Source organism: Poecilia formosa, unplaced genomic scaffold (assembly GCF_000485575.1).
Source record: "Poecilia formosa unplaced genomic scaffold, Poecilia_formosa-5.1.2 Scaffold647, whole genome shotgun sequence".
NCBI lineage: Eukaryota > Metazoa > Chordata > Actinopteri > Cyprinodontiformes > Poeciliidae > Poecilia > Poecilia formosa.
The window spans coordinates 79924-98191 of record NW_006800586.1 but is presented as its reverse complement, the minus strand read 5'-3'; the positions used below and the strand labels follow the sequence as shown (position 1 = coordinate 98191).

The window sequence follows — 18268 nt, the reverse complement described above, 5'->3', positions numbered from 1 at the left end:
AAAGAGAACATAGTCAATGTTATTTTCTCAAAGAAAATGTAAAGTTAATAAGACACATACCTCATCTGTATTAGGTATCAAACTTCGGCTTCTTTTTGCCTCAGTCCTCGCACGCACAAGGGTTAAAACAGCCTTAAATAATGTTTCAAATGCAAAGTTCATAAGTGTTTGTAAAACTTTAGGATCAATTAAATTAAGAAATTTAAGACTAAACAACATAATATTGTTTAGGCTTAAATTTCAACAAAAATAATATTACCACATAGAGCCAATTTTTAAAGTTTAATCAGATTACTGTATATATAAAAACGATTTATCAAAATCAATTTTATTATAGGTTCACATTTATTTTCTTTATTCAGAAATTACAATTAAAATATAATGAAAAGTCATAAATGTTGTCTTTGGTGATTGTTTAATTTCCAAATATATTCACGTTTATATGTGAGTGGGTCGATGATGAACATTAGCTAAAAATACTTTGTGGAATGGCATTTTCTGAAGTTCGGTCCATTCATTTGTATTAGCTTACTGGCAGAGATGCCACATTCAATATGGCGGACGCTGTTACGTATCGCTGCAACAGGCCGACCCGCTCCATGAGGCATCTACGGTTATAACTTGTGTTAGTTTTGCGCCACAATATGGAAGATTTCTTCTTCACCAACACACTGCACGCCTGTTTGTGCACTGCTGCCTCTCACTGGTGGAGATGGTGTATTGCACTACTTAACACTTGTGTTTAGGAATGTGGTCCAACCGACCCCACACACGTAAAACTTGTATCATTTGCCTCAGTCCTCGCACGCACAAGGGTTAAAACAGCCTTAAATAATGTTTCAAATGCTAAGTTCATAAGTGCTTTGTAGACATCTTGCTGTAAAACTTTAGAATCGATTAAATTAAGAAAATTAAGACTAAACAACATGGCAGAGCTTTATAATATTACTACATAAAACTAATTTTTAAAATTACTTTTATAACCAATTTAAGTCAGATCATGATTTCTTGGTTAATGTCAAGTTGTCATAGCAAAGACATTTTGAATAATGTCAACTTTGTATTAAAAACGTCATGATTTACCGAATGACGCTTTATGACAACAGTCATAAATATTCATGAAGACTTATTGATGTTCATGACAGGTGTTATGTCATGTTTATGACAGTGTCATGTCAGTCTTATTCACACCCCTTCAAATAAAGTGTTACTAAGTTTTTATTTTAAAAAAATGCTTTCTTACAAATGGCTAAATTACTCTTAATCAACAAAATATCCATTGCAAAATTGCATACCAACAGTGCTTTCAAAGACCAACTGAATTGAAGTTTCAGTGTTACTGAGAGAAAACCATGCTTAGTTTTCTGCTTTTAATGACATCATCAAAAATGGCAGAGTCTTAAATGCAGTACCTAAATTCCGCCACTAGGTAACAACAACTGAACACTTCCATAGTATAAATGTCAACAAACTGACATACAACAGCACAGGCACACTATTCTCAAGAAGGGTTTTAGTGCATTTACACAAGGTATTTTTGAAAGGGGTGGTTCAGGTGCTTTAAAAAAAGTTTTCATCATTCACTTTTTTTTTCAAATGCTACGTAAGCGCCACTTAAATTGTCACTTAAATATAATAATTGTAAGTCTTTAACATTGACACTAACTGCTAAGGTCTTTGGTATGCAAACATGACTGTAGCAGTTTTTGAAAAGTAGCACCGACAGATAGAAATAGCTCTCTAGATGTGCTGCAGTAGGAAAATCTGATGAGGTAGCACAGGTAGTCAGAACACTGGCGCACGCTGCTCACATACAGGGGGTATATGACAACATGGGGAGACAGAGCCAACGCGCAGATGGCCCTTGATGAGTAATTATTGAGACATTTTATAAGCAAGAAAAACTGGTATGGAGCAGACCAAAGAGCTAAGTATGAATCAAGGTATGAAAACAGAAAATCTGTCACGAACAGTTAAAATTCCAGAGCTTATATATGAACAACAAATCAGGTGAAATATCACAACTGAATGGCATGATTAAAGATTACTGGTAAGTGTGAATAAGGTAGAATTGGGAGGCAGACCAACAACATGGGAGAAACTACTGGGGAGATAACGATAAACCACTTGTACTTGGTTTATTGTACTTGGTTTCCTGTACCAAGGAAACCAAGTACAAGGTTTGTCCCAGTGTGTTTTAATCCTGATGGGTGAGGGAGTAGGAGGCAGATAGGGAGAAGAGATTGGCAGAAAAGGGAGCCAATGAATTCTAGCAGCACTGAATTAAATTGTTCTGGAACCACAGTCTCTGACATGTGGCAAACTTAAACACAGCAACATAATACCTTAAGGATAACACTGCATATAATCAGCAATACATTAAGCAAGCATGCAATAGAAGACGATTAACTCAGTCCACAAATTCTTCATTGGCTTGAAGTCGAAGTCTTGAAAAGGCTAATCCACAATTGATATTATCTTTCTTTAAAGCTCTATGCATGTTTCTTTTTAAATTGCTAGCCAGACATTTTTTTTAAAAAACTTGGAAGTGTTAATTTGAGAACTTCTAGAAAAGTGGTTTGATTATCCGGTTTCAAGTTCTTCAGAAGTACAAATCTGTTTTGACCTCTACTTCCAGAAGCCTGCTGAAGCCAGGCCTCTGCATTCCCATACCATCCATAATTTTTAATGGAAACTTTTTGATGACTGCAAAACCTTGTGATATTGGATTTTTAACTAAGTATTAGAGGATGTAAATGTACATGTCATTCTTTATAATTCGCTTTTAAAGCTGTTTGGACTTGTGAAAATCTTCAAAAAAATTTTAACTTTTGCAGCCAGTTCTTGGTTATAAAATGTATGTCTATTGTTTACTATATATTCACTCAACTCTGAAAGATAAGTGGTAATAAATAACTGACCAAAAGGCCCATAATTTAAATGCTATTCGTGCCCTGAGTGATTAAACTTCTGATTAGAAGTGTCCTTTCTTGTCTCCTTTAGTTTTAGCAAAATCATCTGTGTTAATAGGCATCAGAATAAATTGGCAACAATGTGTTTGTGTACAGACTCGTGTGCTGGTGACTCATGGTTTGAGCTTCCTACCACAAACTGATCTGATCCTGGTCATGGTAGACGGGGAGATCACAGAAGTAGGCTCCTACCAAGAGCTTATGGTCCAGGAGGGAGCCTTTGCCGAGTTCCTGCGAACGTATGCCACTGTCGACCAAACTGAAGATGGTGGTAAGCAACATTTCATCATTTCAACATGTTCCAGTTGCCAGTTCTAGGAATTTTTTTTACTCTCCAGAGAAAGTTGCTAATTTTGCCATGTGGAGGCTTCAATAGTATTTCAATAGTATTTCTGTTATTAATCTTAATATATATATATAGTGTCTGTAGAAGGGCCTAATTTAGATGTAGACCCTCCATTACAAAGTTTTCATTTTTACTTTCTGTCTTAGATTTTAAAACTGCACCAAAGAGTGGATCCAAAGCAGTAGAAAATGGTGATCTACCTGCTCTTATTGGGTGAGTGAATCTGGATAACATGACAAGCTCTAGATATGCAGTTCTGATCTGAGGTTTACATCCATTTCATTTTAGGCATTAAAGTCTTTTTATTTTGGCCTTTTAGTGAGGTTTAATGGTCAGTGAAATCTGGGGGATTGAGGTGTGAGGTTACTGAGGGCTTTGTAAGTGAGGAGTAGTTTGTATTGTGTCTGGTATTGAACGGGGTGACGTGGTCAATGGAGCACAGTTCATGTAGGATACTGTTTCAGGAATGGAGTTTATGAAACCGTGGAAATGAGCAGTGAAATGAGTAGCATTGCATTGGTGGAAGAAAGACGTCTCTAAAAAAACCGGGCCTGAACCCTGACAACATGGACAGTTTCAGACTGCATACAGGAAGTTGCCTGCAGAAAATCCAGGGTGATAGAGAGGCTATTCACTGAAATGATTACACGTAGAAGGCCTGCCTACAAAGTCGTATATTCACCTCTTTGGTAACTACCAGGATACAGAGAAGTAACTGCATCATTGATGAGCCTCACAGCGTGTCATTTAAGCACTCAACTGCAGACTCGTTCCTCCAACTCTGGCCGTCAACCTGTTTAGTTTCCTTCGCAGCAGCAAAACGGTAATGTTTAATCCTCGTTTTAATGTCCGTCAGTATAATTTAACATTTGAGGCATCAGTAAATAAAAAAGTGTCAAAACTTTTGACAAAGTTCTGGCTTGATATATAAACACTCTTCTTACCAGAAGTGCTAGGGTGCATATGAACTGGATTATATCTTGGAATAGATGTAGCTTTTACACCTGGTTTACAATTTTTCAATAGGTTTGAGGTCAAAGTCACTTCAGACGCTTCATGTTAGCCTGCTCTGATCCAATCTAAAACCACTTTTGATGTGTGTTTGGGCTCATTATCTAGTTTGAACATCCAGCTGAGTTTCAACCAAAATGAATATGACATCTCTTCAATAATAAGTGAATGTAAACATCAGAGTTCACAAACTGCCTTAAATCTCCCCAATATTCTGCTTTTTTCTTTAGGACACATTGTTTTTACCAAACATTTGTCATGATATATAGAATTTTTTGACAATTATGAGCCTGTGTGCTCCTTTTTCTGGGTAGTGGGCCGGCTGTTAAGACTGAATCCCAAAAGCCCCATAAGACTGATGATGCCAGAGAACTGAACAAGAAGACCAAGAACCCTGAGATGGGGAAGCTGACCGAAGCTGACAAGGCCAGTACTGGACGGGTATGTAGAGTAAAAATCAGCAATATGTTTTATACATATTGTTAGATCCTTTATTGAAAATAATATGCTTGGAAACAGTAAAAAAGTCTTCTGGAAGTTACTAGACCATAAAAATGAAGTACGTACACCCTCAGATTGACAGCAGCATGTTCCATATAACACTGCTTTGTTTCCTAACAACAGCAACTGTAGCGTAGTTGTCTTACAATCAGAAGGTGTTAGCTTCAATTCCAGCTTGGCAAGGCACTTAACCCAAAGAGTAGTTAACAAGCTGGTACTTATACTTCACACAATAACTTTTGATAACAAATATATGTTATTTTTAACAGGGTGGCTCTTCTTCATATTAAGCCTATAGTCCCTCTGACTGTTTTAATAAATCATAAATAGAGCATGACATACAGATTTGTCTTTAGCAAATTACTCATTGAAAGCATAAAGTAGTCGCTAGAATTTAGATCCATAGCCTGAGTCTGACCCAAAATTTATGGTAGATCGGGCTTCTGTGGCCCATTTAATAACCTCACAATATACAGAGAAAGACAATGCCCAATAAGGTTGTGTCGTTGTACTAGTAGTCGAAATAGAGGAACACATAACTTACCCTTCCTTACCTTGTTAAGGAAGCAAAGAAAATGAATGTACAGATGTTCATTAAACTGTAATGAGCACAACAAATTCTCATGCGCCTCCACTCCAATCAATCTCACATCGCTATCTGAGAGCTGTGCATTAAAGAGATATGGACGAGAGGCTTTAGAGCTCGACTCGTGCAGCTGAACCGCTGCTACAGGATTATTCTACCAACTGAGGGAGTGTTTGTGGGATCAGGTAGCATTCAGAGTCTTGCTGACTTCTAGTAAAATGTTACCTTTAAAAGTGTTGTCACTACAGAGAAAGTTTGATGATGACACAATGTGAATTATCTGTTCATTTTGTTGAATATTAGAATGAAAATGAAATGCATTTAAATATAATTATCTTTTTAAAAAATGATAGGTAAAAATAGATTATAACAGGATTTTTATTGACACTGTTCATGAAAATGACAGACAGCGAAAAAGTCTAGCGCAACCTCCTCTCCAAACTGCAGACATTTTTGAATTGTGTAGTCATAGAAAGTTCAACCAAGCTCCAAAGTCTACAATTTCCTTCTTTAAAAAGAAGTAGGCTTTGCAACAGTGAAACAAACCTCTTTCTTTAGACGTTCCTTTGATTCGCTGTGAGTCCTGTTAAATTCTCCCTTTCTCTCTCGGGAAAGGGAGAAAATAAGAAAGTCTTTTATAGAGCAGAAAACAGTGTCACTGAATGCTTCAGCATCAAACACTCCACAGCACTTTGTCAGGGTGACCAAGCATACTAAATGGAATCAATTTTATTTAAGAAGAATCCCATGTAGTCATTACTGCTGCTTGACAAGCACTTTTACCACACATCTTCATATTACTATTTAACAGCAAAAATGGAGACAAAGGATGACCAAGCCGTCAGTCCTGTTGGTCAGACGGTGTGATTATTTTATTTAAATTCTACTAAGGCGATCCATAAAATCATCCTGTACAAAAAATGAATGGAAAGAGGCTGTATTTCCATAAATGTTACCTGTCATTTAAGCAATCAGTGGCAGATTCTAGATGCTCTTCCTCTTTAGGTGAAGCTGTCTGTATTTTGGGCCTATCTGAAAGCCATCGGTGTACTTCTGTCCTGCATCAGTCTGCTGCTGTTCCTCACCCATCACCTGGTCTCCCTGTTCTCCAACTACTGGCTTAGCCTGTGGACTGATGACCTGGTAGTTAATGGCACTCAGCCTTACAGACTTAGGAGACTTGCTGTGTACGGTGGCTTTGGCCTGACCCAAGGTAAGTCAGAAAATAAGGCTCTGTGTTTGCATTATAATTGAGTATTTACTGTGCCTTGTATTCATACTCTGTCAAGATTTTGTATTTTGTTGATACTTTAGTATATTTTTAATGGGATTTCTTGTGACAGACCAACAGAATTTAAGGGAGATATGTTTAGATTTTTTTTTTTTTTTTTGCTGATAAAAATCTGCAAGTATGATTTGCATTTGTATTCAGCATTCAGCAGTAATTACATTCCTCCAATATTTGATGTTTGTAGGTCAACCTTAGTAAACAAACTACATCATAAAGACCAAAGAACACAGCAAAGTAAAGAAGTTTAACTAGCTTTGAACAAAATCAAGCCCATTTCTGAAATACTTTATTACTCTGTTATTATATAGCAAGTTTAATAAAGCGGATGCTCAGGGTTGCCATAATGTTCTTCATTTTATGAAGAGTCCCTCCTGCACCATTATCTCCAATTGTTCCAGAGCAATCCCCAGAACAGAACCAGCCTTCATCAACTAGTTATTTTTACTTAGTTTAGTAGCTTTGATGCTGCTACCTCAACAGATGATGGGAGAAGAGATTAGATACTCCAGAGCAGACGTAAAGAACATCAGAAGCATCTTGCTACAAATGCTGGGTGTCCTGTGCTTTCTCAAGACATATAGTCTGCTCTGTTGCTTCTTGTAGTAGATGTTTTCATTGTCTGTTGTCCAGGTGAACATTGAGGTATTTATTCTCCTCAGCCACCTCCAATTCTGGAAATAGTATTTGATTTAACCCAGTTTCTCTTGAAGTCTCAAATAATCTACTTTGTTTTGTTCACATTCAAGATCAGACAGTTATTTTCACACCATCCCACATCTCTTAAATCACTGTTTTGTCGTCTCTCATACCTAATGACAATACCTAAGAAGTTTCCCGTTTTGGCTGGGAAACTACCGTATTAGTATTTTCCTGTATATTTCCCATAGTAAAATATGATGTAATATAATATTTAAAAAAATAATTTCTGAATTAAGTTACTATCCTCACAAGAATTTTCACCTGCAGTAGCCTCTGAGGCACTTCTTGCAAGGTTAGTGCCAACAGCAGGAACACTTGAGGTGTTGTGCCAGAAAGTGATGTACTATTTGATACTAGTTATCAAATGTTACAGTGAACTCAATGAATTGTTCATTGTAGTTAAAAGGTTTACCTATCCGTTAAGGAAACTTAAGGAAACCTCGCAGTTTGCATTGAATTATTGACTTGCAGCATTCACTCCTGGATGAGCAAAAAAGTTCCTCGTGTTGGGTTGTTGACTTTAGAGAAATCCTTAATACCAAACATTCATGACAGTGAAGAGGAAAAACTCTGCTCTAACAAGAAGAAACCTCCAGCAGAACTAGAACCAGAGCCTCGCTGAGTACAAGTGACCGACTGGGGCTTTGAAAAGTCTGAGAATAATGCACAAGAAGAAACAGATGTACTGATGTAGGATTATTTTCAATGTTCATGAAAATAGTTAATATCAGGAGAGGAGGATGATTAGCTGAGATAACAACATCTCAGCTGATGCCGTCATCCAGGTTCGGGTTTAGCTTCTATGAAGAGAAAAGTTGAAATAACACCAAATAATGTAAACTGGAAAGCAGTAGAGGAAAATGGATGATGGAGCTTCATCAGACAGGGTCTTTATATGTGAGAAAAAGAATCTTAAATTATATTCTGGATTCAATAGGATACCAATAAAAGGAAGATGTAATAGGAGAAATATGATCTCTTTTTTTATTTTCATCAGAACTCTCAGTATCATTTGTGGACATGATATTTATAATTTTGGCAATTTTCTAAAGGTGAAAGAAGGAAATCCTAGAAACTTGCTTGATATGGGGCATATACTGGTTAAAAATAACATGGAGGTTATTTATTATAACTGGATAGTGAATTTTTTTGAGTAAAGCCAATTTGTTATAAGAGTATTAAGGACTAAATTTAGACTATCACTTTCAGTGTCAACATGAATGCTTTAGTTCCCCATTATATTGATATTATCAGTATTTACCACTAAATAAAATAAAAAATCTGAGATATGGTCTAAAGATAGAGTAAGACCCTGGTGGACAATATAAAACTACAAGCAAATGTGGTTTTAGTGCTTTGAAAATCAGGAGGAAAACCAAGGAGTAGATGTTCAAAAGAACAATAGCTATAAATAGGCATAGGATTAATGAGTAAATCTCAATGTAAAATATTTGCTTGGGGTTCTGTGGTGGTCCAGGGGTAAAGCAAAACCCACATAGTCCTTAGTCCTTGACGTGGTCATTGCAGGTTTGAGTCTCGGTCTGGTGACCCTTGCCACATTTCTTCCCTCTCTCTCTTTCCTGTCTGACCACTTTCAAATAAAGGCCACTAGAGCCAATAAAAAAAAGAAAAATATTTGCTTCTGCTCCACCTCATCCTGTACTTTAAGTAATGTGGACATTTAAATAATTTGAAGTGGTTGATTCATTTCATCACCCTCTGACCTTTGGATCAAAGGATGATGGAAATACTTTTTGGCTGTGAACAGTAGAGGGGATTGTTGAGCTTGGTCCAGAACTGTCTGTTTAAACTGACAGGCTGGAAATAGAGAACTATTATCACAGAATCAGAAAGAGGGCTGAGAATAACTCTGGGGGAGCTGAAAATATCAACAGCTGAAGTGACCAAACAATTTCTTGGTCACTCTCTACATCATGAATAAAGAGTGTCAAAAGAAAGCACATGTTGACGGAAAGCCATACGTAATCCAGTTTGAACTTTGTCTCCAGCATGGTCTCTGATTGTGACTGTCATACAGAATGTGGAAAAAAAAAAATCAAGGGGCAATCCATATCTTTACAAAGAACTGTGTTTAAAGTCATTCATTCAGCATTATAAAAGGTCATAATTTTTACTTTTACCTTGTAGGTGTAGCAGTCTTTGGTTATTCCCTCTCCATGTCCATTGGGGGCATCATGGCGTCCCGCTACCTCCACCAGTCCTTGCTATATGATGTGCTGCGCTCACCCATGTCCTTCTTTGAGAAAACTCCAAGTGGTAACCTGGTTAACCGCTTTGCCAAGGAGATGGACACCATTGATTCTGTAATCCCCAGCATTATTAAAATGTTCATGGGATCCTTGTTCAACGTGTTGGGTTCCTGTGTCATTATCCTGTTTGCCACACCACTTGTGGCTATCATCATTCCTTTTCTTGGGTTGCTCTACTTTTTTGTGCAGGTTAGTTAAAAATACATCCTGTATTTCTGCTGTGTGTGCAGCTCTGACTTGCTGTGATTAAAATGTGATTAAAATTGTTGAACATTATATTGCTTGTTTGTGTACAGAGGTTTTATGTGGCAACTTCTCGCCAGCTGAAGCGTCTGGAGTCTGTCAGCCGTTCACCCATCTACACCCACTTTAACGAAACATTGTTGGGCACCTCTGTCATTCGAGCTTTTGGTGAGCAGGAGCGATTCATCCATGAGAGTGACCAGCGAGTAGACCACAACCAGAAGGCCTACTACCCCAGCATAGTAGCTAACAGGTTAAGAGCAGTGCTACTTTTCTCTTCTCTAATTCTTATTAAATGTACTCACCCTCCTATGTGTTTGAACTTTTGGTAACACTTTATTTGACGGGTTGTGCATAAGACTGACATGACACTGTCATAAATATGAAATAACACCAGTCATGAACACGAAAGAATCTTTATGAATGTTGTCATTAAGTGTCATTTGGTAAATAATGACACTTTTAATGCAAAGTTGCTTTAAAAGTTGCATTGAAAGTCCATTAAAATGCCAACTTTGCATTAAAGTGTGATTATTTCCAAAATAATGCAAAGTTGGCATTTTTAATGGACTTTCAATGCAACTTTTAAAGCAACTTTGCATTAAAAGTGTCATTATTTACCGAGTAACACTACATGACAACAGTCATAGACATTCATAAAGACTTCATTATGTTCATGACAGGCGATATGTCAATGTTTATGACACTGTTATGTCAGTCTTATGCACACCCCGTTAAAGTGTTACCAAATCTTTTTGTAGGTTCTACAAGTCAATCATGATCAATAAAGTTTTGCTTTTTGATCAAAATAATTACAAAAAAAATGAATTTAATGTGAAAGTGAAAACTGATTTTGACAAAATGTCAACTAAATAAAAACATATAACTTAAAATAAATGATTGCATAAATATTCACTCCCTTTAAAGTAACTGACCTAATTAAACAAAGGTCCAGGCAAATAGTGCTTCTTTTATAATTGTTGAGATGGAGGTTACCTGAGTGCAGTGACTGTATCTCAAGTGATTGTATTATAAAGACACCACTCAAGATCCATTCATTGATTAATTAGTATTCCTGGCTACCATTACAGCATGAGGACAAAATAACACTTCAAGAAAATTAGACAAATTGAGAAGTCAGGGGAGTGGATACATGTGGCACTGAACTTCCCCTGGAATTCAAGACCTTCAGAGATTTTGGGGAGGAATATAGTGCTTGTATAAATCTAGCTAGACCAGCGTTTCCCAATCCTGGTCATCAAGGCGCACTGCCCTGCATGTTTTAGATCATGGGTACTCAATACATCGATCCTGATCGACCGGTCAGTCGCGGGAAGGTTTTGAGTCAATCTCGGCAGTAGGTGACAAACTGAGACCAGCACGTCCTCTTCTGACCGCTTATTCACTAAGATCCAAAACATTTAGAATTTTATTAAGGAATAAAATAAATCAACAAAACGTTTTCAAATAAATGACCCAACAAAAATAATAATCTCAGTAATAATTGTTTCAACAAGGTGTTGCGCAATTCTATGCGTTTCGGGTCCATTACCAAAAAAAAAGGCAACTCAAAGACGGCCTTACGCAGAGCAAGGGTTTAAAATTAGCTCATCAACCACCATTGTGTTCAAGGGAACACTTATTAATACTCACAAAATAAATATCAAGCACAAAATCATGTTGGACCAGTAGCAATTACAGGATTATTGTAAAACTTTAACCCACTAAAACCCTTTTTATTTTCTCTTGCATATTCTTTCATTCTTTTGCTATGCCTGATCTTTCTTTTTTGCTTTTTTTGCTCCTTTTTTATGTGCTTTTCTCTGAACTCTCTCTTTTTCTGTATTTGTCTTATTTAAACTTAAAACCCTCAAAGAATCTCAAAGTAGTTTCCAATTTGAATAATGTTGCTGAATGAGGTGCATTCACTGATCAAAGACTAGGTTCTTGTATTTACAACCGGCCAGTCTCTAGTTAGAGCCAATTGAGTTTAAACTCAAGTCACCAGCCACAGAACTTCATCTCTATTTTCCTCTCCATTTCCATCTTAATAAATATTTCTTGTTTGTATCTGAACTTGTGTTTGTGTAGGTGGCTGGCAATTCGCCTGGAGTTTGTAGGAAACTGCATTGTTTCATTTGCTGCCCTGTTTGCTGTTATAGCCAGAGATAGCCTGAGCCCAGGCATCATGGGGCTCTCCATCTCCTACGCCCTGCAGGTAAAAGCACCACTTCGGTAGTTCTCAGCACCAGTGTCAGTGGAGCAATGTCTTTTTGCAAAATGTTAATAAATTAAGTTAATACGCTTTTGAACCTAATCTAACCTTTTTTTGTTTACTTCGTATGCAGCTGACTGCCTCATTGACGTGGCTCGTGAGAATGTCTTCTGATGTAGAGACAAATATAATAGCTGTAGAGAAGGTGAAGGAATACTCCAGCACAGGGAAAGAGGTACACTGCACATTCTTTGGACCAAAACCATACTAACATTGGGATGTTTAAGGGTTGACTTTTGTCCTTTTTATTTTTCTGTGGTTATGTGGGCTTGGCTTTGATTTTGGGCTTAAATGCTGCAACATTTAAATAAATACTCCCACCAGGGCTTTATATTGTTAATTGATTTTACTATCATCTCATTAAACAGACTTAATATTAAAGAATAAATATTAGAAATATATATATTTTTTATTTTTTATAAACTGCTATATGCATCATTCCTAATTTGATATCTACACTTAATAAATTAAAACAATTCCAAGTGATATGGGCTTATAATTTCTATCAGAGATTGTATTTAGTCATTTGAGTCATTGGTCACCTGAACTTTTTAAAAAGTTATTTCTGTTGTAAAGAGCTTTCTGTTCTCTGGTTTGAGTTAAATTCTAAAATAAGTCTTGTAATACCAGCTATTCTCACCACATTCACATTTTCTTAAAACACTTGCAAGCATGCAAATACCCAGAGACCTCAAAGCAGTTCAGATTGTTCAGCTGATCCAACAATAGTAGACCACCTATCTTTCCAACTCTACGGCGTCATCATGCCCTGGACACACAGCAGACACATACTTATCTCCTACTGTTGTTTGCAGTCATTTCAATGTTCATAGTTCATTGTACCACATGCTTTTTATGATCTCTCTGTGCACTGGCCTCAGTTCCATGGGATTTTTGAAATGCTTCAGCACAACCTTATAAAATGCATTGATATGGTTTGATTACTGTTACTTCTAGAATTGGAGACTTGCCATCTTCAGAAGTGATCATAACAGGGCTGTTGAAATTCTATCATTTAGTAACAAGAGCAGAATGTAAAATGGTAGTTCTGGACGACCTGCTGGGAGCAGTGCGTGGAAACACTTGGAAGTATTGATCTCAGAAAAGTGCAGATCAGTTCAAAAGCTCAGAGGAAAGGGGGAAATCGATGCCTTCTAAGCCAAATTGCCTATTTGAGTTTGACATTGTTTCAGGTCTATATGCACTCCACAAAGGCAACCATGCTCTAAAACCATAGTTGGAAAAGGTAACAAAGTGACATCAATAAACATTCTGTCAACTGTTTAGTCATAAGAAAGGGCAAATGAAAACCTAACCAAGTTAGGACTTTGGCTGAGCTTGATTGTGATTCAAAATATGATTTGAGTATTGCATTCATGTCTGTTCTCTGACCACAGGCAGAATGGCAACATGAGTCTCCCTCCGTTCCCCCTGGCTGGCCCACTCAGGGCTGCATAGACATCCGAGGCTTTGGCCTGCGCTATCGCCATGACCTGGACCTGGCCATTCGCAATATCACCATTGCTATTAATGGAGGAGAGAAGGCAGGTCTTATTGTAGCTCTGACAAGCTCAGGAGTACTCACTGTGACTGAACACTGGAGGAATTTATTGTGGATGTGCTGCTGGTTCCCAACAGGTAGGGATTGTGGGGAGGACTGGTGCTGGGAAGTCATCTCTAACACTGGGCCTGTTCCGGATCATTGAGGCAGCAGAGGGCCACATCTTCATTGATGGAGTGGACATTGCTAAGCTAGGCCTCCATGAGCTGCGCTCCAGAATCACCATCATCCCACAGGTGAGTAAATAGGATGCAAAAAAGCAATCTGGCCTGATCAGTGCACCTGTAGCAAAGCAGCCTTTAGTGGCTAGATTTACACTGGAGACAAAGGCTGAGGTGGTGTTTATATGGCACAACTGTCGGGGCTTCCAATAGAAATGAGATTCTGTCCCAGTCTGACATTTGGCCACTCTAAACTGTCTCTGCTCCTTACTAAAGGAGGAAACTTACAAGCATACCAAACTGAATCATTCCACCTCTCTTCACATAATTATTTTTATTTATATTTCTTAGGCCCAAGCAGGGAAAGCATTGCAGAGGCTTATTGTAATGTAAGTGGTTCTTATCATTCTCAACACAAAAGATGTACCAGTGGACTTCCAGGAGCGTCTCCAAGATGGCGGTTTAAATATTTAATCTGTCCTAATCAGAGACGAGGAAAACTCGACTAAAGTCGATAAAGGGATTCAGTTCTTCTTCACAATGACATACTGTGCGTGAAGTTAGATCAAAAAAGAGATCAGGGGCACTAAAAGTCACAGCCAGTTCCTGCCTGGCCATGGACCCAAGTGAGAAGAGCAAGCTAACAACTGCTAAGGCTATCCAGAATCTATGCAACAATGTCAAAGAAATGTGAAAGACATCATTGCATTGAAAAATAATATCAAGCAGGATCTGATCAGCTTTAAGAGTGAAATGAACAAGAAGCTGGAGGAGGTCAGTACGAACATTCAAAATCAAGGTGCTAGACTAACCGAAGCAGAACAATTGGTGATCTTTCACAGATATGACATTAGAGAAAATCCTAAAAGCGTCATAGGGAAAGAAGATCTTCTATGATGGCAAATTGATGTCATTTGTGCATAATCTTCCGACAGAGATAAACAACAAGCTTAAAGAATATAAAAACATCAAGAAGAATCCCAAAGAGGAAAAAATATGTTTCCAAACACCATACCCGACTAAGATGAGGATTCACTGGGAGACAAACTATGCCTGTACGTGAGTGCATCAGCAGCAGCGGATGACATAAGGAAGAGAGGATACCGGGTAGATATGCTGCGATCAACCCCTGCAAACTAAGAACCAGCGGTCAGCCAGGATGCACAAAGGGGCCAGCTCGCACTGGCGTTTGGGGCACACTTTATGCCCCAAACGCCAGTGCGAGAAAAGCTTCAAGAATTCTGATGAGAACAAGTATAAATAGCTGTCTTGATGCAAATCCTAAATACTTATGTAAGATCTGAATCCCACGCTTGTAATCTGTCTTTAGTTCTAACACCTGAGTCCAACTCCTGCCGCCCCTCACATATTAAAACAAAATTCTGATCAGGATTAATGGAGAAATTACTGTCTCAAAGGTGAGGGAACTTTGTCTTTGGCAGAGAAGGAGCCCCTAATTAGAGTAGGGCTGTTCTTCTTAAAATGTAAGGAAAGAGGTTGTAGGATGACGTGGGATAGTGGAGCCCTAAAGTCATCCTGTTTGTTTTACGTTTTCAAAATCTCTGTTGTTTTTGTGCTCACACTGTCAGCATGTGCAAACTGGTGTACTGATATGACTAATAGTGATATTAGAGCAGCTTCATGGAATGTTAATGGACTCAATAATCCTGTCAAGAGGAACAGAGTAATGTCCGAGATAAAAAGGGAGAAAATTCAGATTCTGCTCCTTCAAGAAACTCATTTGTCCCCAATAGAACATGAGAAATTGCAAAAATGTTTATTTAGGAATGTTTTTCATAGCTCATACAAGACAGGTCATAAAAGAGGAGTTGCAGTACTAATACATGATTCCCTACATTTTGAACTTATTAAGCATATATGAGACAGTGAAGGTATATATTGGTTCGGGGTAGGATTGAAGGGAAATTGGTTAGCCTTCTCTATCTACATGCCCCAAATTCTGACCATCATTTTTTTTAAAAAAGTCCTAGAAGTTATTTAATCAGAGTCATAAGGTAATATGTGCAGGTGGATTTAATACAGACTTGAATAAAAATTACACATCTAATAACAAAACCCTAACATAACCATTACCCACACCACAAAGTAAACTGCTAAAAAGGGGCCTGTATAATTTTGGTTTACTGGACGCTTGGCAGGAGAGGCACCCAACAGGAAAAGATTTCACATATTTTTCTCCCCCTCACACAGTATTTTCAAGAATAGATCTCTTTTTGGTTCTTATTAATGATTGACAGAGAATCAAAAGCTGTAAATTTTGTTCTAAAAACTTGTCAGATTACTCACCAATGTATTTAACACTTAACCGAATATGAGACAAAAAAAACAATAGGGAGGCTAACTACAAGCTTGCTAAATAAAAATGTTATAAAAGAAATAAAAACAGAAATAAAATACTTTCTAGAATTAAATAACAACGGAAAGTTGATATTTTGTGGGACGCATTGAAGTCCCTTATTAAAGGCAAGTTTATATCACTAAGCACTGCTATTAAGAAAAAGAAAGAAAAAGAACTAAATTAACTAGATGAGAAATTAAAAGAACTGGAGATTGGAGAACATGCAAATCAGAACTCAACTTGATCAAATCAATGTACAAATCCAAAAGATAAGGAATGCAATTTTGGACATACATAAAGAAGAGGAAGAAAAAATGTATAAATTCCTGAAACAATCATTTTATGACACAGGGCCAAAGGAAACAAAGCTACATGCAAGAAAAAATAAAAAAAAGCAAATGATGCAATCAATTGGTTCAATAATTAACCCACAAACAGAAATATTAGAAAATAGTTTATAGAATGTATTGACAAAGTTTTTCAAGTATATTATAAAATATTATGTGCATAATTAGAACAAAGTAAAACTGGAAATGTTAAAATATTTCACAATTCATTAGACATACCAATAATTTGAGAATGTCAGAATAAAAGCTTAACAAAGCATATTATTGAAAAGGAGCTAATAATGGCAATAATAAAGTTAAAAAACAATAAAACACCTGGCACAGACGGTCTTTCAAGTGAATGATAAGGTATTTGAAAAAGAGTTGTCCCCTGAATTATTAAAGTTATTAAATTGGACATTAAGGAAAATAACAACATCACCATCATGGTCTGATGCAATTATAACGTTAATACTGAAAGAGGCAAGAACAAAACATGTGCAGCTCACACAGACATATATCAACCAAGATTACAAACTATATGCATCTATCTTGTCTGATAGGGTGAAGGCATTTGTCTCAGAACTGATTGACGAGGGACCAAACCGGGTTTGTCTGGCTGACAAACTCAGGACAATATAAGACGCTCCCTCAGAATATACAGACAAGAAATCATACAGCAGTAATGGCTAGCCTGGATGCAGAAAAGACTTTTGATTGTGTCAGTTGGGATTACTAACTTTCAGTTTTGGAACAATTTGGTTTTTCACATGTGCAGTCAATTGTACTAAAACAGTATATTCGTCACCTACTGCTAGAATCAAGATAAATGGTCACCTAACAGACAGAATAAAGCTTGAGAGATCCGCTCGACAAGGCTCCCAACTCTTGCCAACTCTCTTAGTACTGTACATAGAGCCTCTCGCCCAGGCAATTAGGAAGAACAATGGCATCCATAACATAGTAATAAATTCAAGAGAACATAAAATAGCCTGATATGCTGATGATATCCTCCTATATCTCTCGAATCCAGAGCAATCCATCCAGGTCTTTTTAAAGTTATTAGACACATGTGGCACCTATTCAGGACACAGACTAATCTGTGTTTTATCTACATAAAACACATTAGCAGAGCTTAAAGATAAATCCCCTATTGACTAGTCTAAGAAAACAATCAAATTGGGTGTATGGTTGACTTACCTTCCAAATGACTTCAGGGTTTCCCCCAGTGTATCGTAAACCTGGCGGCCCGGCATGCTTTACTAGCCCCACCGCCAGGCTAAGCGTTGCTTGTTTATGTTTTTAACAAGCAACGCATTAAACACATTAACCTCTGCTAATGTGTTTTATATAAAAAATAAAAAAAATTCCCCTCTCACCCTCCGTGGGTGGTCTCTTTCATCCTCTGAGCTCTGGTCCTCTACCAGAGGCCTGGGAGCTTGAGGGTTCTGCGCAGTATCTTGGCTGTGCCTAGAACTGCACATTTCTGGACTGAGATGTCTGATGTTGTTCCTGGGATCTGTTGTAGCCACTGCTCCAGTTTGGGGGTGACTGCCCCAAGGGCCCCGATGACCACAGGCACCACTGTGGTCTTCACCTTCCAGGTCTTCTCCAGTTCCTCTCTTAGGCCCTGGTATTTCTCCAGTTTCTCATGCTCCTTTTTCCTA

At 37.6% G+C, this 18268-nt stretch overlaps 1 protein-coding gene across 1 annotated transcript in view; it reads left to right on the top strand.

The window, feature by feature from the left end:
* Window positions 1-18268, top strand: part of abcc1 (ATP binding cassette subfamily C member 1 (ABCC1 blood group)) — a 111517-nt gene that overhangs the window by 72911 nt on the left and 20338 nt on the right. The window contains exons 19-28 of the mRNA XM_016666015.1: window positions 3069-3243; window positions 3465-3531; window positions 4644-4770; window positions 6422-6629; window positions 9555-9865; window positions 9973-10172; window positions 12011-12137; window positions 12268-12369; window positions 13592-13738; window positions 13833-13991. Of these exons, the coding sequence (XP_016521501.1) occupies window positions 3069-3243; window positions 3465-3531; window positions 4644-4770; window positions 6422-6629; window positions 9555-9865; window positions 9973-10172; window positions 12011-12137; window positions 12268-12369; window positions 13592-13738; window positions 13833-13991 (1623 nt within the window). The remainder of the gene's footprint in view (window positions 1-3068; window positions 3244-3464; window positions 3532-4643; window positions 4771-6421; window positions 6630-9554; window positions 9866-9972; window positions 10173-12010; window positions 12138-12267; window positions 12370-13591; window positions 13739-13832; window positions 13992-18268) is intronic.